The 25,934-nt window shown below is 39.3% G+C and overlaps 1 protein-coding gene across 1 annotated transcript; it reads right to left on the reverse strand.

Annotated features, from left to right (window-relative positions):
- Nucleotides 1–20,048: 20,048 nt before the first annotated feature.
- Nucleotides 20,049–21,189, reverse strand: LOC128863497 (juvenile hormone acid O-methyltransferase-like). Its single transcript, XM_054102691.1, has 3 exons — nt 20,755–21,189; nt 20,409–20,692; nt 20,049–20,346 (listed from the first exon to the last, which is right to left on the reverse strand). Exons 1-3 carry the CDS (start codon nt 21,123–21,125, stop codon nt 20,108–20,110), a joined length of 894 nt encoding a protein of 297 aa, XP_053958666.1. The 5' UTR covers nt 21,126–21,189; the 3' UTR covers nt 20,049–20,107.
- Between the last annotated feature and the right edge of the window lie 4,745 nt (nt 21,190–25,934).

Here is a 25,934-nt window from a genome sequence, read left to right on the forward strand (position 1 = left end):
ACACATATCTAGATCCCGGGCCTTTAAAACATTTAATTTTTTAGTAATAAACTATTTAATTTAAACAATTTATGAAGAAAAAAAATTAGATTTTGAGAACTTTTTTCACAAGTGCGCCATTTTGTTTTTGTGCATATTTTAGGTTCGGGACCTAAAATAAAGTCTACAGAATAATAATCTCTCTGAATTTTTTATTTCAGATGATTTTGGAAGGCTGTCTGTTTCCCCGAACCAACTCTTCTTTTTTTAAGGACTCCACTTTGACGTCAAAAATTTTAAGCAAATTAATATAAAATTAACTTTAAAAAAATATTTTTATATACTTCAAAACACCAATAAAAACATGTAAAAACTTTAAAACGGTCGCATTTTATTTTATTTTTAAAAAAGATTCATGAAAAAACGTCGAAATTTCGGTCGTTACACCGGACTACTACCATAAACAGTGAATATATTTATTATTACACTACTATGTTATTTATGAGTTGTTCACATGGAATGTATCTCTCATTTTTTTTCCTCTAAAATATATACATACTTGTTACAAGAACGTAAAGAACTAAACTAAAAAAAAATTAAGATTAAATGAATTCCAACTTTCAATTATTTCGGTGGTTTCAGAAATGTCTCCTTTAGCCTTCCAATTGCTTTGCTATCACAAAAAAAAAATTCTAGTTCCACTTATACGAACTTATGTGGGAGCACGTATTGTGAAACCTTTTTGCAATTCAATAGCTATCTGCAAACGACCTTAGTAGCACCTATCCCTTTCTTTGTTATAAATTCTACAAGATTTTTGCCAAAAATACTTGCGGCCGACTTTGAGGTCGTTTTAAACTAACCGCAGGTGTGCATTCATTTGGGGCTTTGCATTAATTATGATATTGCAATAGTGGCAGTAGTAATATGCATTAATACATACACACACACACACATACATATAAATATATATTAGTGTGTGAGTTGTAATAACTGCTACCCTGCGTCTGTTTGCGTAGGAAAACTATTTGCCACACTTGCGACCATGGCCAGGCCAACGCCGTGGAACTGAATTTCAAGTGTGTATGCACACCTATACCTAGTTACACATAGATACATACACATGTATGTTTATAAATATGTATATATTTGATATTATAGGAGTAAGTCCGCTGCAATGCGGGCAAATGCCATTAGAAGAAGCCGTTGCTGCCCAGTTTATTTGGGGCTACCTTCCTTTGGTTGATTGCATTCTACCTTTCCCGATGGCTACGTGCTGGGCGTGAGCTGCATAGCAGCCAAAGCGGAAGTAAAACTCGCTCCCATACATACGCATATTTGAGCATATTTGTGCATAGCAATTCTTAGGTATATCCACCGAGTACACCTAAATATGTGCGCTTACTTGTAACTGCAACGAACTTTGCTGCATACATGCAGGCGCTCAAGCGCTGGCATGTGCCAGGATATATGTATGTATGTATATGTTCTTATACAACTTGGACGCTGTTGAAACTTTAGAGTTCTCTTTATTGGACTTTGTGTGCCATACTCGGATGTGGCTAATTTTGTGCTGTTAACATTCCACCAGCATGCAAAGTAGTCGAGTTTTGGCCATCACAAATGCATGCGTGCACACTTATATAGTACAAATAGATTGTAAATATTCAAAATTCACATTTGAGAATAGAACAATTTAATATGTGTATGCACATTTTAGTTATTTTATTCCTGTAGAGAATTTCATTACCAATCCACACAAAAGTCTCACACAACGAAAATAAATTTGCAAAACTATTAAATTTCTCTGGAGATGTGTGTGTGTGTGTGTGTGTGTAGGTACTTACATGCCATATGCCATGAGAAATATAAAATTGATTTATTAAAAGCTACTTCGTCCTTTCGATGAATCTGATGCGGGCGTTGTTGTGAATTGGCCAAGGGTTGAATTGCGAAAGCGCACAGCCAGAACTTCGAGCAAAGGCAAGCAATTTCGCTTAACAAGTCAAGAGATCTGTACTGAGGGGTTGCATTGGTCATCAATCAATATGTGAGCAGTGTACTGAAACCAGTGAACTGGGTATTCAATACAGACAGTATTGTAATGCAATTAAGGTTTCATATAGTCGTATATTATTCCAATAAGCAGGATTTTTACTTTGTTATTTATATTCCTTTGCGCAGCCTTCAAGAAACATTTATTCATAAAAAACCATTCTATTGCCTAAACAATTTATTTTTAACGGTTTGCGTTAAAAGAAATTGTGCTTTAGTATTTTCGAAAAAAAATGTATCCACATTAGTGTTGGGTCGGAAAGCTAAGAGACTTCGAAAACCTCAATAAATATGTATTTCAACTCTCTCGATCGGAAGTGGTGCTAAAATTTACGGAACTAGTCGAAAAAATATACAAGTGTTTGTCATTTTATGCTTTTGAGTATTTTGGCGGTCACTAGCAAATGATGGAGAAACCTGGAAAGGAATAGTAAAGAAGCCAAAACCCACCCCAGGTTGTAGCGTTGAGTAATGATGACAATGATGAGTATTTGTTTGAAAAGTAAAGCAGATATCACGGCTCTCATTCAGCCTTAAGGTTGTCCTTTTCAAATCACTTGTAAAAATAATCATCAAGTGAGAATGAAACCTGCAAATGATTATGGTTTTGGGAAGTCTATTAGGTTCACAGAAATGAAGTTATGTACTATAAAAATCTCAACCACAGAACCTCTGAATACCAAAACGAACAATAAATAGAATATTTACGAATATCCTGAATATATTTCCTCCGAAATCTGTATCTCCTTTGGGATTAAAATATGTATGTGTATTCATACAAGGTGGCACAAAATTTGTCATACAATTTTGTTTTTGAATACATTTTTTGGCGTCAAATTTTTGCCCTAATGGCTTAAAACTGTTTTAGGGTCGATCTTTAGCTCCTGGGCGATGCTACGACTACTAACGTGCCAGTAAACTTCGATTATTTCTGTGATTTTATCGACATTTTCTTTAACATAAAAAATGCCTAAACGGAATCGACGAAACCAAAACTGCACGTAATTAGCTGTTACAGTAATGGCATCAAAACGCACATCACAAAATGGGAGGAGCAGCTCGGCTAAACACCTAACAGAAGTGTATACGCCAAGTATTTATTTATTTTTACTACCGACACCATAAACACCATCGCTCCGTCATACACATAAACACCAACACCGTCACAATTTCACTGCGTTTTCGCCTTTATCAACGAAAAACTGTAAAATGCACTGAATTTTCTCTGTGGTGAATTCCATTCTTAACACCCTGTAACTCACAGCTGAATGTAACAAATGAAAAACAGCAAACGAATTTTTTTAGTTTGAAATGTCACCTTCACAACGAGCATAAACTTAATATTTTAATTTGATCAATACTTAACGAGATATCGATCACTACAGCCGTCTACTGAGAAAATAATGAATTTCTTTTCTCCCAAACTAATAAAGGGTGGTTAAAATGTGAACCACACCTAAACGTCAACGAGAACGTTGGACTTCTTTCTTCAAGAGCTAGAGGATGAGATAACTCGGCACATTAACGGCATAGAACCTCAATTATGCCTCAGCGTCATCGAAAATTTGGACCATCGGATGGAGGTGTGCCGCCGAGTTGGCCAATATTTTGTTTCACACGTAATTGAGCCATACCAATATTATCATAATAAGGAGAAGTGACAATAATTTCCTAAAAAATTTTATTGTATTCAAAATCAACACCGGGCCTTGAAACTTAACCACCCTTTATTTTCTCAGTATGAGCGTAGTCGGGTCACAAATGAAGCGCCTTATTTTATAGTCTTATATGTTAGTTTTTTACGAAAAAATTTTATTTTGTTTCTTATGTTCTGAATATAAACTAAATTTACCATGAGTAAAATTTTTCGGATCATCTTGATTCCAGCGCCACCTACTGGGTTTATGTAAGTAAGTAAAAAAACTGTTTGTCAAAACCTATCACCCCGTTTAGAAGGAAGGCAATTACGAACACACGCACACCAGAGTGCTAGTTTTCAATATATTTTTACAGTCTTGTAGGTAAAGTGTCCATCCGTTACTCGTTTGAAGTACCATATACAGGGTGCGAACGATATTTGAAGACAACTTGAGAGTAAAACTCCCTTGTAATTTGAACAAAATTTAACGAAGCTTTGCGAATTTTTTACACAACATTAATTTATTATGTATCCATAAAATCATTCAATAAATTTTCATTAACTGCATTAACCTCTTCGATCCGGGTCAGGAAACGATTGCATGCCCGAATCAAATGCTCCTTATTCATATTGAGCATAACGGTATTAATTGCAGCCTTCGAAGAGGAAATGGTGTTATGTAGATGTCTATTGGTTACACCCTCAACTACGTTCCCATACTTAGTAATTCAGGGGATTAAGGTCTGGAGAGTGAGGCGGTCATAAGTTCGGTGTTATGTGGTCATGGAAATGTTCAGTCATTAAATCTTGTATCACCATCGAATTGTGTGAATGAGCAGAGTCTTGGTGAACGATGTATGGGTTTCACTACTGACTCTAGAATCTCTATATATGCCGCAGAATTCACTCGAAATCTTTGAGTAAAGAAGTGTCCATTGTCCATGTTTATTCTTACTCACAACACCTAAAAGCATAACAGTGGCTGGAAATTTTGTGCGCATGACAAAAGAAGCCTCTGTAGGCTTGGAACATAGCCATCTGTCATTATGGTCATTCCTGCGGTTAGTCTTTTGGTCTTGGTTAAAATTTTTTTCATCACAAAAAACGATAACATCTCAAGCGCACCAGGATGTTTAATTTTGTTCAGAAGGCTTTTGGATCGGATAACTCGCTATTCCCGTGTTTGCTCTGACATAAACTATTTTCTGCGCATAACGTGGGATGTATACCGGAGGTCTTCATGGACAACTCGACGGATAAAATGCTCAGAAATGTTACGAGGGGTGCCTTTTATATTTCGGGATTAGAGAACAAAAACAAATTTTAATCATCGAAAATCGCTTTATTGTTTCTCAAAATATTCTCCATGAAGATCTATACACTTTTGCATGCGTTTGAACCAATTGTCGAAGCACTTCTGCCACTCTGAATGAGGTACCTCCAAAACATGCATTCTGAATGCCGCAACCGCTTCTTCAGATGTCGAAAAGCGTTGACCTCTCAGTTTATTTTTTACGTACGGGAATAAAAAGAAGTCATTCGGTGACAAGCCAGAACTATACGGCAAATGACCCATTAATTCGATGTTTTGGGTGCTCAAAAATGCAGTTGTTTGAGCCGATGTGTGAGAGCTCGTATTGTCCTTGTGAAGAGTGATCCATCTTTGGCGATTGGTTTTCCTAATTTCTTGGAAGACAACTGGCAAACAAATGGTTGTGTACCACTCAGAATTTACTGTTCTGCGTTGTTCTAGTGGTACGGTTGCGACATGTCCAGTTTTTCCGAAAAAACAGGCGACCATTTGCTTGGAAGTGCTTCGTGCGCGAACAACTTTTGTTGAATTTGGCTCATCTTGAAACACCCATACAGTCGACTGTTGTTTACTTTCGGGATCATACGCATAAATCCATGATTCAGCACCTGTTACGATGTCATAGACGTGTTTCGAAGCCCCGCGATCGTATTTTTTGAGCATTTCCTTCGACCAATCGACACGAGCCTTTTTTTGAGCGATTGACAAATTGTGTGGGATCCAACGCGAACAAATTTTTTTTACAGTCAAATGTTTATGCAATATGAATGTATGCTGGTCCCACTAATGCCTAAGATTGTCTCAACCTCACGATAGGTCACATTACGATCTTGCAATATCAGTTCGCGCACAGCATCAATGGTTTTCGGAACAACAACTGATTTTGGACGACCTTCAAGAAATTCGTCTTGGAGTGAACTACGACCACGATTGAATTCACCATACCATCGATAAACACTGGTCCTTGATGGAGCTTCATCGCCAAAAAATGAATTAAGTTCATCCATGCAATGTTGCTGAGTTAATTCACGTCGAAAGTTGTAAAAAATAATCGCACGAAAATGTTCACGATTTAATTCCATTTTTGGACCGAGATGAATCTTTTAAGTTACTGTAAGCAACACAAATAGCGCTGGTATTTCAAAACGGTCTGAGTATGTAAAAGTCAAAAAATGTCAAACTTTGCGATACAGCTGTCAGTTGCCAGATTGCAACACCAGGGTTGCCAAATCCCGAAATATAAAAGGCACCCCTCGTACAATCCATCAGAAGGGCTCTAACCTGCACTTGCTGCCAAAAATTCTGCAGATAGCATAGTGTCGGCACATCCCTCGTGTTTTTTGCTTTTTCCAACAGATTCTGCACCGCCACCTGATGCATCCAATTTACGACGAACCTTATGAACGAATGAGCGGACGCACTTAAGAACATTCGAGATTTCTAAACCGGTCTGATTTGGACATATAGTGATTATAATTTCTTGAGTTAAGTTGTAGAACTCCATATCTTATGTGAAAAAGAGCAAAAAGAAAAATAATACTTTCGGGAAGTTAATACCACATATATAAGTAATATACGCATGTACTCAAATACCGTACACACCCTGTAGGCGATGCCTTAGTTTTACGTGAGTTCTATGTTCTTCCTTCATCCGATGTTGACCAAAATGTGATCACGATGCTCTGCAGACATTCAGATTGCTTCACTTGCTGCTTGTAGTTGTCTACCTTTGTAACCAGTAGAGCTGTCAAAGTATCACCGATACTATTGATAGTGAATGTTTAGAAGTGATGCAAATTTTGAACGAGTGAGGTCCATCACGCTTACCAATTTTCTCACCACGTAAATTAAATTAGTATCGGCGTGAATGGCACTGAAGTAGTCTAGAAGAATGTACATATACGTTCAGCTTATAGTCCATAGATGTCGCTAGGAGTATTTTTAAACCTTCCCAAATGTTTTGTTTTTTTCATCTGTGATCTGTCAAAAACATTCAGTTCATTGTTTGTTACGTTTCATACAACAATGCATTTTTGTCGCTCTTAAAAATGTCGAATTTCGTGCCTTCAAACTACGATTTGGGGACATCGTTGATTTTCTGTTATCAATTGAAGAAAAATGCTCCTCAAGCTCATCAAATGCTTATAGAAGCTTATGGTGGACATGCTCTAAGTAGACCACAGTGCTTCAGGTGGTTTGAAAAATTCCGAAGCGGTGATTTTAGCGTGGAGAACGAGGACCGTGGCCGGCCACCGAAAAAGTTTGAGGACGCCGAATTGCGAACATTGTTGGTTGAAGATGATGGTCAAACGCAAGAAATGATAGCAGAGCAGTTGGGAATGACCCAAAAAACCATTTCCAAACGTTTGAAAGACATGGGCCTGATTTTAAAGGTCGGAAGATGGGTGCCGCATGAACTGACAATGTGACAATGCACCGCCACATCGAACAAGAGCGACCCGGGCTTTGGTGGAGACGTACAATTGGGAACCGCTGGTGCATGCGGCTTACTCACCACACTTGGCGCCTTCCGATTATCATTTGTTTGCATCGATGGGCCACGCACTTTCCGAGCAGCGCTTCAATTCTCACGAAGAAGCCAAAAAATGGCTCGATGATTGGTTTGCGGCCAAAGACCGCCAATTTTTTTGGCGCGGCATCCACAAATTGCTTGAGAGATGGGGATGGCTATTATTTTGAAGATTAAATTTTTAACCATTGTTTGTTAATAAAGATTTGAAATTGAAAAAAAGAGTCATTGCCTAGGTATTATTTTCTGTCATGTATTTTTTCTTTTGTATTGGGGAATCTTTATCGTTAATAGAATATATTTCATCATTAGATTGACATGGCAACCCTCTTGTGTGCTCACGACATCAGTTCTATATAAGTTAGCGGAACGACCCAGATTTATGGTATATCCGGTCAAGAACTGTCACTTCAGCAGCATTTCTTAAAAGTTATGGTCATCAATTGACTCTTTTACAACAACGAAAACACTAAAATTTTGACTGCACTTAGAGCAGTATCAGATTTCCAGTCTCCTTTGTTGGAGATGTGAACTTCAAATTTCACTAAAAAGTAGTTTTTCAAAATAGTTCGCTTTAAATTCGTTTAATCCTCCCTAAAAGATTTCGATCGCAATAACGAAATTTTCATTTTTCATCAAACTTCAAACCCCGTTACAACTCATTGCTTGATGGTATTAACAGGTCCTTATTGAATATTCTTTTTCAAAGCGACTTTCCATGCCAATGTGCGTGTATGTGTGTTTGTGTATGAGCGCTTGTTGTTAATATTACATTTGCCGCCTTTACCCTCTTTGAATTATTGCTGATTTTGACATAACTAATTATTGAAAAAGCGACAGCAAAATGGCGCTCCAAACGCCAGATTGTTCACCAACCCAAAAATGGTAAGCGCCAAAATCTCGCGAAATAGCGCACAATTTACCAAACATGAACCGCGCCATACCAATCATCTACTCCTGCCGTCCAGCCTTGCTACCTCACTCAAAATATATTCTCAACGAATTTTTAAGTGCACATGAAAATTACAACCAGATGATGGGTGAGTTGTGAGCGATGAAATGAAAATTATGATTTCCCAATACATAATAATTTTGACAGACTGGTGAAAAGCATCGAAGCGACGCTGAAAATTCATTAAACGCGAAGTTCTCTGAAGTCTGCACAAGTATTGAGCGTGGAAGGAGTGAATGTCGGAGTGAATGGCGAAAAGATTGGCTGTGGCAGATTTTTGGAAGCTGTTTTTTTGACGAGTGGCATTTGATGGTGTTGTTGGGTAGTGTTTTTGGAAAAGGGTTGAAGGCCTACAGCAGCGTCGATGGTTGCGGTAAGATTGTAAAAATATTTAGCATGCATTAGAGGTGCGGAAATTATGTATTCAAATACAAGTTTGTGCTAGTGTGCGTGCTTATATATGTATACGTATGTGTTCGGTTACTACGACAATGAAAATGTTACTTGCATGGCATTGTTGATCAAAATTGCAGCAGTGCTGGTGTAGATGGAGTAGAATGATTTCTATCGCAGAATGATTGTAATTATTTGCCAGTAGTTCAGGAAACAATTTTTTGAGGTTAAGCGTACACTGTAAAGAATTTAGAGTATTTGGCGAATTTTATGTTTTAAAGAGAACAGAAGCCACACATTGGCCGCACATCGATTTGATTTATTCGATCAAAATCAAACATCTCTAGAGAAAGAACTTAGCAAAATAAATTGCGATCTAAGTGGTTCACTTAGTGATGTTCATAAAGAGTCCTTCAAGAATTACGCCTGTCAGCAGTGAAAAATTCCTAGACGGTACCTGTAGACCAATGCGTCAATATTATTGAAACTTATTACGGAATGGTCGAGCTTTAAGAAAAACATATCCCAAATTAAGAGATTTTTTGGGAGGAATTAATCATCCGAATGAGTCGACAGTTCAAAGGTTGGCGAAAAAAATTTGAAGAAACTGATTGATTTTGTGAAGAATTAGAAAAGGTGAAACACTGGGCATTCTTTAGAGAATATTGTTGCGGTAGGGCAAAGTGTTGCTGAACAACCTTTACTACGGAAATCTCGACGTTCTCAACAATTCGGCATTCATAAATCGACTTTTCACCACATTTTACATAAGGATTTGGACTTGCATCCTTATAAAAATCTATGAACAAAGAATTAAGGCCAACAGAGCATTTTAAACACATTTCGTGAATTGCTTCATGAAACATGATGCGGGTTTGTCAGGAAAATCTTCTTAAGTGGTGAAGCTCATTTCATACTGGATGGATTTGTCACCAAACAAAATTGCCGTATGCAGAAGAAAATTCCCACGTAATTTCAAAAAAATCCTTATATCCATTCAAAAGTGCTGTTTGGTGTAATTTTTGGGCTGGTGGAATAATTGGCCCGTTTTTCTTCGAATATCAAAATAACAAAGCTGTTACTGTCAATGGACATCGCTTTAAATAACTAATAGAAGATTTTTTGTGGCCTGAGCTTGAAGAAATAGGCATCGACGATCTTTATTTTCAACAGAATAGAGCCACAAATTACACAACATAGGAAAACTTTACATTATTGTGATCTAAAACTTCCGGTTGGTTAATTTCACTTAAAGATAGTATAAACTGGCGTCCTTGATTATGGGATCCAAGTAAACTGGACTACTTTTCGTGCGGTTTTTTGAATAGTAGAGTCAAGTAGAGTCAACAAGTCAACAGCAATTCCAGTGGGGAAACACAACATTCGGATCAAGATTCCTGCACTTAACGCGTTAATATGTGAACGAGTCCTTGAGATGTTTAAAAAATGTTGTTTGATAGTTTTGAAGAGGCGAGAAAGAGAAATAAATAAAAAGTGTGTGCAGCGTAGTACACATAACAGAAGTGAAACTTTAAAGGCAGACAAAGAAAGCGGGAGAGACCCGAGAGAGAATGACAGAGAGAGCCAAAGAAAGAATATATATCTAAATAAATTCACAACATTTGCAGAGAATACAAATAGACAAAATTTACAAAAAGCGGAGAAGGGCGACCGGTGTAGGTAAACGCCGGACACAAACCGTAGCAACAACGCGCACTACTCCGAGCGTAGAAATTAGCAACTACAAGGAAAAACTCAGGAAAAACAGGCTAAAGTGTATCTAAGGTATATATAAGGTATAGCTCTTTTTCTCCTTCTCCTCTACGTTATATCTTTTTTCTCTCTCTCGCGGAACGAAATTGCCCATAACGTTGCATGCCCTTGAAACTTTACTCTCCATTCTCGCTCGTCCATTGACGCCTAAGAAGTTTCACTTCAAAAATTGGAGCATTTAAAAATGTAGCTTCATAAAATTATCTATATATAATTATACAAATATAATTTTTGTTTAGTAATCCCATCATCTCGACTTGCTGTTCAGCCTAACTTTCATTTTATTGCTCACTCAATGCTTTTTGTTACCTCGACCAACTTTTTTAAATTTACCAAGACTTTATTAATTAATTCCAAGAAAGAATGATAAATATTCGGTTTTCTTTTTTGCTTAAAACAGCGGATTAATTGAATCTGTTCTTTATGAATGAGGTCTATCAATGTGTGCACATACACACATCCAACGTTCGCCTTGCCTTCGTATTTGCTTCGCTCTGACGCCACGCGAGAGACATGAGTGAGTGTGTGTGTGCTATACTCGTAGTGCAATGCACGCTTTGAGCTGAGGATGAGTAAATTATGCAATATGAAGTTAGTAAAATGTATAATTTACAATGCTAACTGTAATTTTTGAATGAATGCTTACTTAAATTTCATTCACCTTTGCGATTTCTGGAATAATTTTGTTTGTTTAGATTTGCTAATTATCAATACATGTGAAAAGATGAGAGCCGCTCAGCTTCGGCTATGTGAACGGCTTCATATACATATGTACATACATACATATGAAAATGAATGTATTCATAGCTGTCGAAGTAAAGCGAACGCCTATGCGACACGTGAGTTATACAGGGGGATCCACACAGCGTTTGTAATTTAATTTGCCATAAATATAAGAGTATTTTGCGATGAATTTTTCTGATTGGAAAGAGTAAATCTTGCCATTAAATATGGAGCACAATTTCATTCCGACGACTCCCACAGCTGGTGGCGGGAGTGGCGCAAAAGTAACCTTGCGATGTTTTTTGGCTGTAATTTAAAAAAAAATGAAAAACTTTGATTCTTCTTGTGGATTATTTTTATTTGGTCTTTTAATTTTTTTTTTACATCAAGTCGAGAATATGATGTCATGTAAATGGCCGCCGCCACAGTTGATTGAGCCCTTTTTATGGCATTTTCCATCACTTTGGCCAAAACTTCCAGCGATAGGTCCTCACATTCTTGACGGATATTGTCTTTAAGAGCTGCAAGAGTCTGAGGCTTGTTGACATAAACCCGCGACTTCGAAAAGCTCCACAAAAAGAAGTCTGGAGCGGTCAAATCATCATTTTGCTGGCCAGTGCAAATCGCCAAAACGGGAGATTAGGCGCCCGGGAAATGCATCCTTCAGCATATCGGTTGTGGCACGTGCAGTGTGTACCGTTGCACCGTCCTGTTGGAACCACATGTTTTCCAATCCCAATTCATCAAGTTACGGCAAAAAGAACTCGTTGATCATTGCTCTGTAGCGCTCACCATTCACAGTAACCGTTTGGCCCGCGACGTCTTCGAAGAAAAAAGGTCAGATGACTCCTCCAGCGAAAACAGCACACCATACAGTGACTTTGAGCGGGTGTAATAGCTCTTCGTGGGTTACACGCGGACTTTCAGTGCCCCAGAAGCGTAACTTTTGCTTATTTACGTACCCGCTAAGATGGAAATGGGCCTTATAACTCATGATTATTTTTGATGAAAAATCATCTTCCTCTTGGTGGTGATTAAGGATGGCTTGAGCGTATGTTAGACGCGATTGGCGGTCAGCAGCTAACAGCTGATGCACCGTCTGGACTTTGTACGGAAACATCTTCAAATCTTGTACCAAAATTCGTTGTAAAGACCGTCGACTGATACTCATTTGTGTGGCACGTCGTCTGGTCGATGTCGACGGCGTTTCCATGACATCCTCGGCTCCAGCAGCAATATTATCTGCAGAACGGCTACTCCGGGGTCTGCCACGCCTGGCAGCATCTCGTGTTGTGCCAGTCTCTTCTAGGCGAGCGGCTAAACGTCGCAGTATTTCACCAGTAGGCGTTGGACGGCGAGGAAGTCTGCGGCGAAATTCACGTACAGAAGCTGAGAAGGAGACTATTGAACACTTTCTCTATAAATGTCCAGGTTTGGCACCCAGGGGATTAAAGTCATTGGGTCTTCGATAGCCTAAATCGCATCAACCTTCTCCATTACATCAAAAGCTCTGGTTGGATGTAGATATGTACCCGTTGGAGGTCTCGTAATGGTATTAAAAAGGCACTTTAGTATTATTTGGAGTGTGCCAGTCTGGTACTTCAACCATTTCACCTACTCACCTACAGTATCGGACGAAACATTTGCAACTAAAATGTGGGCAATAAAAACTTTCGATTGCTCAGCCGTTATTTGTTTGTTAATTTCACTTTACTTGTAATAAAAGATGTTGATTTACGTAAATAAAGCAAATTTATTCAAATTCAACAGTTCATATCTCAAATTTAAAAACCAAATGTGTCCAACACCTGTATCTAATAAGACAAAACAATTGCAACTAAAGGAAATCAGTAAACTATTTTTATTAAACTTAGTATTTCATGGCAAAACCATTGCTCTGAATAACAGCTCTGCATCGTCTCGGAATTGAAGCTATCAAATTGTCAACTATCGTTTGTGGTATATTTCTCCATGCCTCCAGGACTCTTTGGAAAAATTGGTCAGTATTTGCCACATTAGTCCGATGAATTCTCTTTTTTACTATTTCCCATAGGTTTTCTATGGGGTTAAGATCTGGGGATTGTGGGGGCCACTCCATTACGTCCACTTTATTCCTCTGGAACCATGATTTCAGGATCTTCGCCGTATGCTTCGGGTCATTATCCTGTTGGAAGACCCACTTCAAGGGCATTTCCCACTCAGCATGTGGCAGCATTACCGATTCCATAATGTCCCTGTAAACGTACTGGTCCATTATGCCCATAATACGATGGAGTGGTCCCAAACCAGCAACAGAAAAGCATCCCCAGACCATAATGTAAGCACTATGTTTAACAGTCTTTACACAGTATGATTTTTGAAGACGCTTGTTACGTGGGCGTCGAACGTAGGATACGCCATCACTTCCGACCAAATTAAATTTGGATTCGTCGCTGAAAAGAACAGCTTTCCGTTTGCTTAATGGCCAATCAATGTGATCCCTTGCGAACTGCAATCGTTTTTGTTGGTTACGCTTACTAATAAGCGGCTTCTTTGCTGGTCGGTACGTCCGTAAATCAGCTTCAGCCAGGCGACGACTGGCAGTTTTTGAGCTGATTGGTAACCCGAGCTCCTTTATCAATTGGGGGGCACTTCTAAATGGATATTTTTTTACCTCTCTCGCTATCAGTTTGTCAGTTCTTTCATAAGTTTTTCTTGGTCAGCCTCCTCGATGCACCACCGCGATAGTTTTGTTTTTTATAAAGTTCGCAATAATTCGAGAAATTGATGACTTATGAATATTACATTTTAGGGATATATCTTTCTGGGGCATTCCTTTGTTATATTCATCTACAACACGCGCGCGTAAAACTTCACCGAACTTATTTCGAGCCATTACTTCATTTAACTCAACTTTACAAAAAAATTGTGTTATAGCCACAAATTCTGCACAAAACTGATGTTCACAAATTGACACGATTAAACTAAACTCAGAACAGTTAGAAAACGAAACCAAGCTCAAGCATTTTTACCGTTATATAGCTAAGCTCACAAGGTTGCAATTGTTTTGTCGCTCCTAGTTGGCAGATAATTTAATTTTTTTTTTAAATACAGCTACAAAAAGGAAAAGATCTTGAAAAGATTTTTTGGAAAATATTACTCAGATGCTCTAGTATCCATAGCGTGAAATTGAATTGCAATTGAGTGAAGAATGACATTATGACAAAAAATAAATTGAAGGCTGCATTGCAGTTGTAAATGTTTTGTCCGATACTGTACCTAAACATTTCACAAAACTCGTCTACAGGTATGATATAAAACTAATCATTAACCTGAGGGAGCCTCGCAGGCAGTCGACTACCTGTTTGCCCTACCTCACACTTGCATCGGTTTGGCGGCTTTATTAATTTTTCGCAGAAATCCTTTGGTATAACTTCGAACTCCATCTGAGCTTTCATTATAATAACTGCGAAACATTCGACTTTGTGCACTGCGCTGCCTAAAATGCTCCCAGAGATTTTCCATGGTGTTCAGCTCATATTTTCTTCTATCCCCTCTTATGTTGACCGTGCGGTTTGATGCAGATCGTTGCCCTGTTTAATGATCTATGTATGTGCTGACGAATATCAGTACAAATTTATTTCATACGCCTTCAATGGAAACGAAGAACGGGTGTATGTTTTACTTTCCATCCGACGAAAGTCTAAGTATTTCCATTTCATCATGAAAAACAAATTTGTGAGCATTAGTTAAACCTAGATGTTAATGGTTTGTCCCCTGCTGATATTATTGGCATGTCGTATGGGATCGTGCAACGATTTTGAAAGCCCATTTGAGCCTCCGATAGGTCACAACTCGTTTAGTTTTAGAAACACTAAACTTTCTTCTCTACAAGCATCTCGTTAACAATCATAAATAGGTGATTTTGGAGGTCATGGCACCATAAAATGCATCACAACTGCATCATTTTGCTGGCATATGCTCGTTATCACAACCTGGCTGTATCCAGTTTGTGAGGTTTAAGAACCTTATTTGATTGTTGGCATCTATGCCAGACAGTTGCTGGAGACTCTCGAACGGTGGTTTGCCCAGGGTTGACATTCTCTCCTTGCATAGGGTAGGGCATTCACAGAGGAAACGGAAAATCGTTTTCTTTTTCTCTGTCTGTGTACAACTGTGGCAGTGTGTGTTGTGAGGGATACCCATTTTGACTGCTTGTTCACCGACAGATCAAAAGCCAGTTATGACCGTCGTGAGTCGCCAGGCGTCCCGTCGTTTCATGTTTACTAATGTTGACGTTTGTTTGAGGTTGTGGATAGGCCATAACGTTCTGCTAATTTTGAATGTCGTCTGATCTTTCCATCTACAATCCGCGATTCGGAGGTATTTTAGGGAAATTGTATTCTTGATTGCACCCGATTCTGCAAGAACATCATTCATGGCGGATCCCCCGTTTGCCAAAACTTCATTTGGTTTTTCGTTACCTTCAATGTTCCGCTGCCGGGGACCCAGGTTGGTGAAGTACACTCTGATTCTTTGTATTTCTAGACAATCATTTGGCTGAATATAGCGCTGAAGGCCGCAAGGAAGACGTGCCCTCAGCCTAGAAATCCAAAGTGAAAACAAGTGCTACTTTAGATTAAGTAGGCAATTGAGTAGTAAATTGCGCTCTCGATGAACAAAACTAACACTCTATAAAGTTCTCACCATGCCCGTTCTATCGCTCGTCCTTTGGAGTGTTTGAGAAAAAGATTCTGCGCAAGATTTTTGGGCCTTTGCACGTTAGCAACAGCAAGTTTCGCAGACGTTGGAACAATGAGCTGTATGAGCTTTACGACGACATAGACATAGCGCAGCGAATAAAGATCCAGTGGCTAAGTTGACTGGGTCATGTCGTCCGAATGGATACAAACGCTCCAGCTTTGAAAGTATTCGATGCGGTACCAGCTGGTGTTAGCAGAGGAAGAGGAAGGCCGTCTCTGCATTGGAAAGTTCAGGTGGAGAAGGACTTGGCTTCACTTTTTGTTTTCAACTGGCGCTGGTTAGCACGAGAAAGAACCAACTGGCGTACTTTGTTAAGCTCACCTGAAATCGCGTCACCTCTTAACCTCTTTTCTGTCAATCACCCTCATTATTCATCACCTGCTAAATGTTCCTACAACTCTGTCCATTTCGCTCAGTGTATATCGCTCAGATGAGTTTCATCGCGTACACGTAAACATTTTAATTGTTTTCGAAAATGTTGCGGCGGAATTTCAAAATGAGTTATTATCGCTAAGCGATATGCAAATATTCGGCAATTGCGATTTGTCTGCTCGAAATCTTCGCGGCTCTTAATACCTATATGAGTACACTTCACGCAAGGGTTGCTGGGTGTGCGGATGTATGTACGTCATGTCAGGCAGTAGGCTTTCCGACATGTTTAACCCCACCATGAATGGATTACCTACACAAACTTGCGATAGCACACTTCAATGTTGATGGAAATCTCTGCCGAAATCTTTGAAGAAATCTGTACAACAACAAGAGCAGAGTTTGTCGGATGTGAGCATGTCATTTATTATACGCTGGCTGTATTTAATTTGAAGCGCATCTCACGCCCAGATGAAAAACAAAACAAACTTGACGTGGCAAGAAGCAAGGGATGAGACATACATACATACATACATATAAAGCGATGAAGTGCACAGCCTGACGTGTCAGCCAGTCAGTCAGTCAGTCTACGGCATGTGGTTGTTCACTAGTCACTTGTCGGGTGGGAGAGGTTTAAAACTAATGTTTGTCTTAATCTTTGATTTGTTCTTCAAATGTAAACGACAGGAATTAATTTAGATAAATGATTTCTGAAGATTTGCGCTGCCATTCGAAGGAAATCGGGGGCGAGAATTGTCAGTTACTGGGGGTGTTTATGGTTGTGTGTCGGGTAGTGTCCAAAATAATTGCGCGCTGACAGCAGTGGGAAGTGTAGTCCCGTTAGTCGCATTCGATTCCACTGGCATGCCGCGCTATTTGCCGCTTGTCAGTGTATCCATCAAATATGTCACGTTGTGCATGAGTCAATCAAGCACAAGCAGCGCTTAGGATTACTTGCCAACGCCACTCGACTCATTGGAATGTCTGTTGCTTGCTGCCTGCCGCATCCTAGAACTATTAGTCCTTTAAAATTGTGAAATTGTTTATGCAAACAATTTTCGTATTGAAATTTGATTTATTTGCTAATTTGTTTGTAATGAATTTTGGCCCACCCCAATCACGGCTTCAATGCGTTGGGGAGCAAAGTTTCTTCAAGTATTTGCTAGTGCTTCGCTTTCTTAAGCATTTAATTGGCCGCTCGCATACAGCCGCATCGTCGCCCGGAAGCTGGAATTTGTTACTCGTTTGCTTCATTTCCACATCATTGCCTCCGCTTTGGCTACTAATTTCTTAAGCTTCACTCACTCCAATCCAATGCTGACTTCTGGCCACTGATGATGCTCTTGGCATTGCTGCTTTATTTGTTTTTTGATTTTGTTGTTTTCGATTTTCTCTATCATTTGCTCATTTCACTTAAAAGATACTTAGTTTATGTAGTTGAATTGAAAAATTGATTTCGAAACTATGGCGAATTGTTGAAGTCTGTTAGCGACTGGTAGCTGGCGCCTGGGCTAACAGCGCTTTGAAGTGTGACGATGAAATGAAAAATAGCTTTCGATGCGACTTTGAAGTTCCTCAAATGCGCATTTTGATTAGGTAGCAAATTATTTTAGTTTTTAATTACTTTTCCAATATGCGAGCCTTTTTAGGTATACAGAGAATATTCATAAAAGCCATAAGCAGATGTTGCACGTATTCTCATTTTAACTGAATTCTTAGCGGCCGCCGAAGCCGAATGTGTTGGTGAGTGACTAACATTCAGTAGTGCAATAGGTTTCGAAACCTCGGGCATGAAACAGCAAATGATTTTTTTTTCCTTGTTCACTCTTTTCGGGAGCATAGGGCCTCGACAAGACTTGTCTTGCGTTAGTTTCGTTACTCTATTTGATTTCTGATAGGGTAGGTGATTAGTCTGCCGCTATCAGTCCCCATCTGTCGTTGCTTAAGAACAACGACTTCTTACTGCTTGGAGCGCCTTCTGTGTGTCACATTTTTCTACCAGAAGGATCACTCAGATGGTTGAGAACTTCGCTAAAGTGGTGTATCTGCGCTATTACCGCAGCTGTCCGCTTCTTCTTGCTGGCGCCACTAATGCAATGTGTAACTGTGTGTTTTTGGGTTTGAGGAATGAGTTTTTTTTTTAGAAACAGGGAAAGTGGGTAAATTTGGAAAAGTGCGAGAACGTGTTTTACGTGTGATTCGACCCCACAACTTCTGGGATGGCAAACTAGTGAACTTACGCTAGACTACCGAAGCCGAAAATTAAAAAAAAAGTGCAAATCTTCGAGCGTATTTCTGCCATGAGAAAGTTACTCATAAAAACACCATCAGAGGCGACGTAAAGCATTAGATCCCTCAATTTGTGGAAAACTCTCAAGACGGAGAAGGAGCTCCGCTAAACACCCTTCGAAGGGTGTAAGCTCTTGAACTTGACTAAGAGATATTGAAATGGAATGGAATATTGCAAAGCCTACAGCATTATTATGCAGTATTAAGGTCAAATGAGAGTATTTAAAGGATATGGAGAGACAAGTGGAGTGGAGATTACTTACTCATCTACAAACTTCCCAAATTCCTTTAAGCATCATAGCAGTTTGTCGAGGGAAAGAGAATGTAACTCATTCATTCATAATACTTCTCATTCAGAAATGTAGCATCTAAATTTGGCAAAAGCTAGAGAAAATGCTTTGTACTATATTCCGCCATAGTCTTCTACACCAGATCCGCACAGTGACCATACATCGTACCCATTAATTAGTTCTATTAGGGCTCTTATCTCACTCCTCCTATGTTTGAGAAGACATTTTGCTACAACCGTATGAGGCCTTTTCAGGAGTCACTTGATTATCAGTACTCTCAACTGTTGTCATGAGTCTTATTAAAGAAAACCATACTGTACCCGACTGTTCCCGCTATGTTGGGCTCTAAGATTTGCTTTGAGGCCACTGAACGCTCGAAAAAATTAAATTTAGACCATTTATTATCAACAGTTTGTTGCCTTGAACATCAATACGCTATTCACGCAACGGATTTTAGCCCCAACTTACATTCCGGGACTATTTTTGAAGAGGTGCGAGCGGTTTCTAAAGTCTTTAGAGCATCTTGACTATCATTACAGACCCTGATTCTAAAGCCTTGCCAGATTTAACCCAAGACTTCTGTCATCAAACCTAAGGCAGAAAAGCATAGCATTTGCTATCCAAATATCCAAATGCCCATCCCACTCCGGTATCATTTTCAATATTGAGCGATCGGTGTAGAAAGTGCTAGGTCCCCATTCCTCTGAAGTGCTTAAATACCTCGACAATGAACCGTTAGTTTAAATTTTTTTCCCTCTTCACTATTGATAAAACATTGGCGTAGTGAGTGGCACTTAAAACGAAAGTTGGTGGGGAGTTCAGACGTTTCACCACTACAAATGAAAGATAGTTCACATTTATCACTTTGGATGATTCTTCCACAAATCAGCATAAAAAGTTAAAAGTGCAATTAAGTATTTACTTACATTACAAAGAAAAGCACAGCGTTGTAATAATTATATAATTTATTTTATTCAACATAAATATTAAATAATTTTTAAACAGTTTAAGCCTAGAATCTTAGTATTTGTTTGCTCTGTTTGCTCTAAAGTTTAAGCTCTCAATCCAGTCTCTTCGCCATTTTATTCGTCGCAGCATTTAAACTACTCAAAAATTCACTGGGCTTCCTTGCATAGACCACAAATAATGTGTAAGGTTTAATGAATTTAAAATTGCTTGCATTGATTTCGCCCTCACACATCTTCATGTTGATTAATGCTTTAACAAAGTCATCCAGAAACTCTTCGTGCTGAATTTCCGGTATTCGCTCCATAAATGAACTGACCGCTTTCACATTATCTATCACACATCATTAAGCAATATTATTAAATCGATAGCACTTCTTCTGCACCTTCACTTACCTTTAAGATTCTGTGTGCCCTCATAAACGAAAATATTTTTCCGTATCTCTACGCTAAAGTCCACAAAACCAGTCTCTTGTAGTAATTTGCTATACTCGGCACCCGGATCGTCGCTATTGTGGAAGGGTGAGATACCGTGCATGGCACCGATCATATATCGACCCCATTTTTCTGTCTTGGACAGTTCTATATACACATCAAAGAAAGGATTGCTTGCTAGAAAGACGAGCAGGCAATCGCCACCACTATAACGAAGCAATTGGTGAATATTCTGTAAAGCGCGCCTAATATAACGAGGAAACGTAGTTAGTGAGCACATAAGTGATTCCCAAAGAAACAAACTTACTTTTGATCCTTCACCCAATGCAGACAATAGGAAGAGGTGACATGATCAAATTGGCCGCGTAGATGTTCCGGCAGCTGTGTGCAAGTAATGTCCAACACCTCGAAATGTGTGCGCTCCGTGTTGCCATAATTTCTACACGCAAAATCCATCATAGGTTCCGAAAGATCTGTTCCCCACATGGCTTCGAATTTATGTGGTAGCAATGGATAGACGAATTCCATTAGCACACTTCCAGGACCCGAACCAATATCGATTAGTCTGTCGCATCCATCGGCGCGCCATTGCATCCTTTTCATGCATTCTTCAAAGATCTTTTTCGCATCACGGCGCTGCAAAGCACTGGCGTGATGATAGAGGGCAGCTTCATTCATGTTTTCTGTTTTTTCAAAATTCCAAATTGATATCTTTAACGTAAAATATCGATTAGCCGCGAGTGCTGAGTATTAACCGTTTGACATGAAATTGCACTGAGTGCAGCTTTTTATACCGATCTCAGCTGTGCGCCATACTCACACATATCCGACATAACAAATTAGATTATTATTATATTATGTTAGGGACTGGCTCAGTAGCGACGGGCAGTTGTGAATCAATAACAACTCAACGTAAGTGAAATAATTAATTTTAATTTGTTTTAGCAGTAATAATGTGTGATAATTTATTTTATTCTATATACATATGTGTGTTTGTATGTATGCATATGTTAAATCTATATATTATATAAATAAAAAAACAAACGATCAATTAAAAATTGGTATCACATGGCAATTGCAATCTTATAGGGTGTACCCATAGTGATGTTCAACTTTTTTCTTTTTTATCAGAGGAGGTTAAAATCGAAAATGTCAGAAACATCATCAAAGGTGCCGTCACACCAGTGGTATGTGGGTCATGCTCCCACTAACCCTATAACATTCCACCGCTCTCAGCTAATTCTTACTGGGACTGCTAAAAACATTATGTACATCAAGGTGGAGCCGTGTTTATGTCTTTTAGACACGCCAGGTACCTACGTCCAGGTTCCTCTCCTAGTTGGTTATGGGGTTCTTACGCTTTCAATAGCCTCAATTACTACTTCGAGACCAATAGGACATCGGAAAGTTGCAATATCGTTACCCTATATCGACTTGTCTTCTGTTTGAGTTCGTATTGAGACCTTACCTCACGCATTCGTGTTTGTTGTCTGTTTGCGAATACAATCGATCCCACAGCAGATCTGTTTTCAAATGGCTTCTTTTGGTGACGCATCTGTTGGGTGTTCTATATCGGCCGCATTCGCTTTGCGCTCCCATTCTAAGTTTTGCAGATTTTTTAATATCCCTGCTGCAAACTCTTTACTGCTTCCCATTTCTCTTTCGAGTTCAGTATTTGCGTTACAAGGTTATTTGGTGTGAGGTCGCCGAAGGAGCCATTTGCACGCTCAAAGCGCTCTTCCTAAAATCTGGAACAGTAGAAATTCACGTGTTCTGCACTCTCATCTTTGCTGTAGCACTCAGGACATGTCGAATTATCTGCTGCATTAAAATGATAAAGGTTCACAAGAAAGCTACCATGTCCGCTGAGCATTTGGATTAGATAGTAATCTGTTTCGCCGTGCTGCCTGCTTATCTATTCATCTGGTTTGGGAATCAACTTATATGTCCATCGGCCTTTAGAGGAGTGATCCCATCTATTTTGCACTTTGCTATTTTACGTTCGCGCTCGGTTATCTTGTCTTCAGGTGTCGCTTTGTGTCCACGTGAGTGATACAATTGCTTAAGTTCCTCTGCTCGGCTTTAAAGCAACCTCCACAATACTTTCCCGATAATATTTCGCATTTACCTTGACGCTGGGCTCGATGAACATGATTGGAGAGCGCCCATCTGCGGTTGCAGGAGCCCAAACCATTACCTGTGGCGGGAGCCATATGCCACCGTATGAACAGTCGGTCAAATAAACCCTATCATTTTGGAGGTTTACGAATTACTCAGTTTGAAAAATTTTCTTGTCAGAAAACACAATGTTATGAAATTGACCGCTTTCGGCCAAGCGAAGCAACTCCTTCGCTCTTCCAAGCCTGAATTGTTGCTGCTTCGGTGTGAGATCATTTGCGTTTTGTATCTTCTATGGCTTGACTTTGACAATATTTTTCAGTATGCGGCGAATGCTAAGGTCAGATATTTTCAATTCTTTTGCCGTTTGATTGGTCCTTCTTCGGGGATTTCGCTCAAGTTACTTCTTCACTTTTTGAACCATTTCACATGACGTTGCCGTCTTTTGATGACCACCTCATTGACGTTTCGCGATGCTACCAGTATCATTGTAACGAGTAATGCTGCGATAAACAAAAACTTTATTTACCTTAAAGTGCTCGAGCTCACGAGCAATCGCTGGTTGTAATTTTCGAGCCAAATAAAGGGTTTTTCAATAGCGGGTGTTATTGGAGGTCTTTTCCGGTTAAAGATCAATGGTTTCGTTGCTTGTGTGGTACGTAGCGCCGTCTTTTTGAAAATAAACGTTGCCCAGATCAATACCATCCAATTCCGGCCATAAAAAATCGTTCATCATCTCTCGATAGCTCAATCCATTCACCATAACTTTTGCTCCAGCTTCAGTTTCGAAAAAGTAAGGTCCAATGACTCCGCCGGACCATAAACCACACCAAACAGTCACCCGTTGAGGATAGAGAGGCTTTTCAACAATAACTCATGGATTTTCTGAGCCCCAGATCTGACAATTTTTCTTGTTGACGAAGCCACCGAGGTGGAAATGGGCCTCATCACTCAAGATGATTTTTCGATGGAATTCCGGATCATTTTCATGCATTTCAACGACCCAATTAGCAAAGACTCGACGTTGTATATGGTCGGCCGGCTTGAGTTCTTATGTTAACTGGACTTTATAAGCCTTAAGACCCAAATTTTTATGCAAAATGGGAATGTCTAATTCCAAAGAACGACGAGGAACGGACTAATCTGGGTTTTCTTCAACGCTTTGGCTACAACAGCAATATTTTCGGCTGTTCTTGAGCGACTTGCATGGGTTTTATTCTTCACATCACTAACTTGTCGCAACGGCTCGAATTTCTTCACCAATTTCTATATTGCGGCCCGACAAGGTGCTTCACGATGACCCAAAAATGTTCGAGTTTTACGAACCGTCTCCGCCAAATTTTCACCATTTTTAAAGTGAATTTTATTAATTTCAATGCATTGTTTAATCGTCTCACGTTCCATTTTTATTACTGGCGTAGTTTCTACTTGTCAAATATCAAAAATAACAGCTTCAAAAGTGACATCTACCGAAATAGCGGGCTAATTAGAATAACACCTGCTATTGGAAACCCCTTTATATTAACAGTGACTAAAGCAATTATCCATACAACTGATGGGCAAAAGAATTAGCTCATACATAATTTTCCTGCAAAGGAATTCCGGGCTTGTGCAGCGATCAGTACTCCTTCAGAATGGACGAACAAACTGAGTATTCATCCAAGTGTACACCTTTTGTTAGATGTTCGCCCGACTTTCTGCTCCGATTTGCGGTGTGCGTCTTAATATTGTTTTATGCCGCCCGCAAACGGCAGGCAGATGTTTTCGGAAGCTTCATACTCGCAGATTTGTGATGGCCTGCCGTGGAGCGTTCGGTAATAGAAAAAAACCTATTCTAACAGTTGGTTTTCATACTCACATTTAGTTTCAGGCTCGGGTACTACCGAATGGTAGTCATGCACAAGCCCGTTCGGCTTTCAATTATACCTTTTTACAATTAATATAATATTAGGTGTGCAACTAAGTTCTCGCTGTTTTTTTCTTTTTTTGGTTTTTGATGAAAATACAACTTTATTCTGAAAAAAAAAGATTCCTTGTGAATCATTGAAAGTATTGCAGTATTGCCCATCGCTGGCTACTACTTTTTCCCATCTTTCTGGTAGATCTCGTATACCATCGCGGTAAAACTGTTCATCTTTTGAGGCTATCCACGAATCAAGCCATTTTTTGATGTCTTCATATGAATGGAACTGCTGGTCAACTAGACCATGGGTAGGATTTCCGATTTCAGTGTTTCCATGTAGGTTTTAACGGGTTTGGCAACGTGAGGCCGAGCGTTGTCATGCTGTATAATCACTTTTTCATGCCTCGCAGCGTATTTGCATCCACTTCTCGCGCAGTGCTCGGCTCAATCGCATCAATTGAAGTCGATACCGATACCCAGTGATGGTTTCGCTTACTTTTAATACTTCATAATAAATAACTCCAACTTGATCCCACCAAATACATAGCGTAACCTTCGCAGCGTGTATATTCGGTCGAGGCGACGACGTACAAGCATAACCGGGCAGTCCCCGGATTGCTGTAATGAATCCATTTTTCATCACACGTCACGATGCGATAAAGAAAACCCCTCATTTTTTGCCGCTGGAGCAGTTGTTCACAGGCGAAGAAACGGCGTTCAACATCCCTTGGTTTTAACTCATAAGGAACCCAAGACCCCTGTTTCTGAATCATTCCCAAAGCATGTAATCGCTTGGAAATGGATTGGCGGGTAACCCCTAATACTGACGCAAGCTCCTCTTGCGTTTTACAGGGATCCTCATTGAGCAATGCCTCCAATTCAGCGTCTTCGAAGGTTTTTTGCCTTTCTTCACGCGGACGGTAGTCAACATTGAAATCACCGTCTTTAAAGCGACGGAACCAATCTTGGAACGTTGTTTCACTTAAAGCAGTATCTCCATAAACTTTTTGTAGCTCTCGATGCGCTTCAGCCGCCGGTTTTTCGAATGAAAGTGGAAAATCAGCACTTCCCGCAAATGACGATTAATCGGCACAAAATCAGACATTTTCACAAAACCAAAAGTATTTGATACCAAAACAAAATCACTAATGTGTCAAAGCAGTTTGTTTACCATATGTCTAAGCTTGGTTTATGACGTTTAGGTTACGTTAGAATCGACTAGCACACACTGCTGGCGGCATCTATTGACAAACAGCGGAAACTTAATTGCGCAGCTAATAATAAAAATATTGTGACGGTTGACGAAGAGCTTCTCTCTGATTACGGTGAGTATTTTTCCGTAAAAATGCTTAGGAAAGTATGGCATAAATTTTCCGTAAAAATATTTACTTATATATATTTATATAATATATTTTTATACAATATATTTTTTATTTAATTTTTTTTTTTCAATATTTTCAACACAT

This window comes from Anastrepha ludens, chromosome 5 (genome assembly GCF_028408465.1).
Source record: "Anastrepha ludens isolate Willacy chromosome 5, idAnaLude1.1, whole genome shotgun sequence".
Lineage (NCBI taxonomy): Eukaryota > Metazoa > Arthropoda > Insecta > Diptera > Tephritidae > Anastrepha > Anastrepha ludens.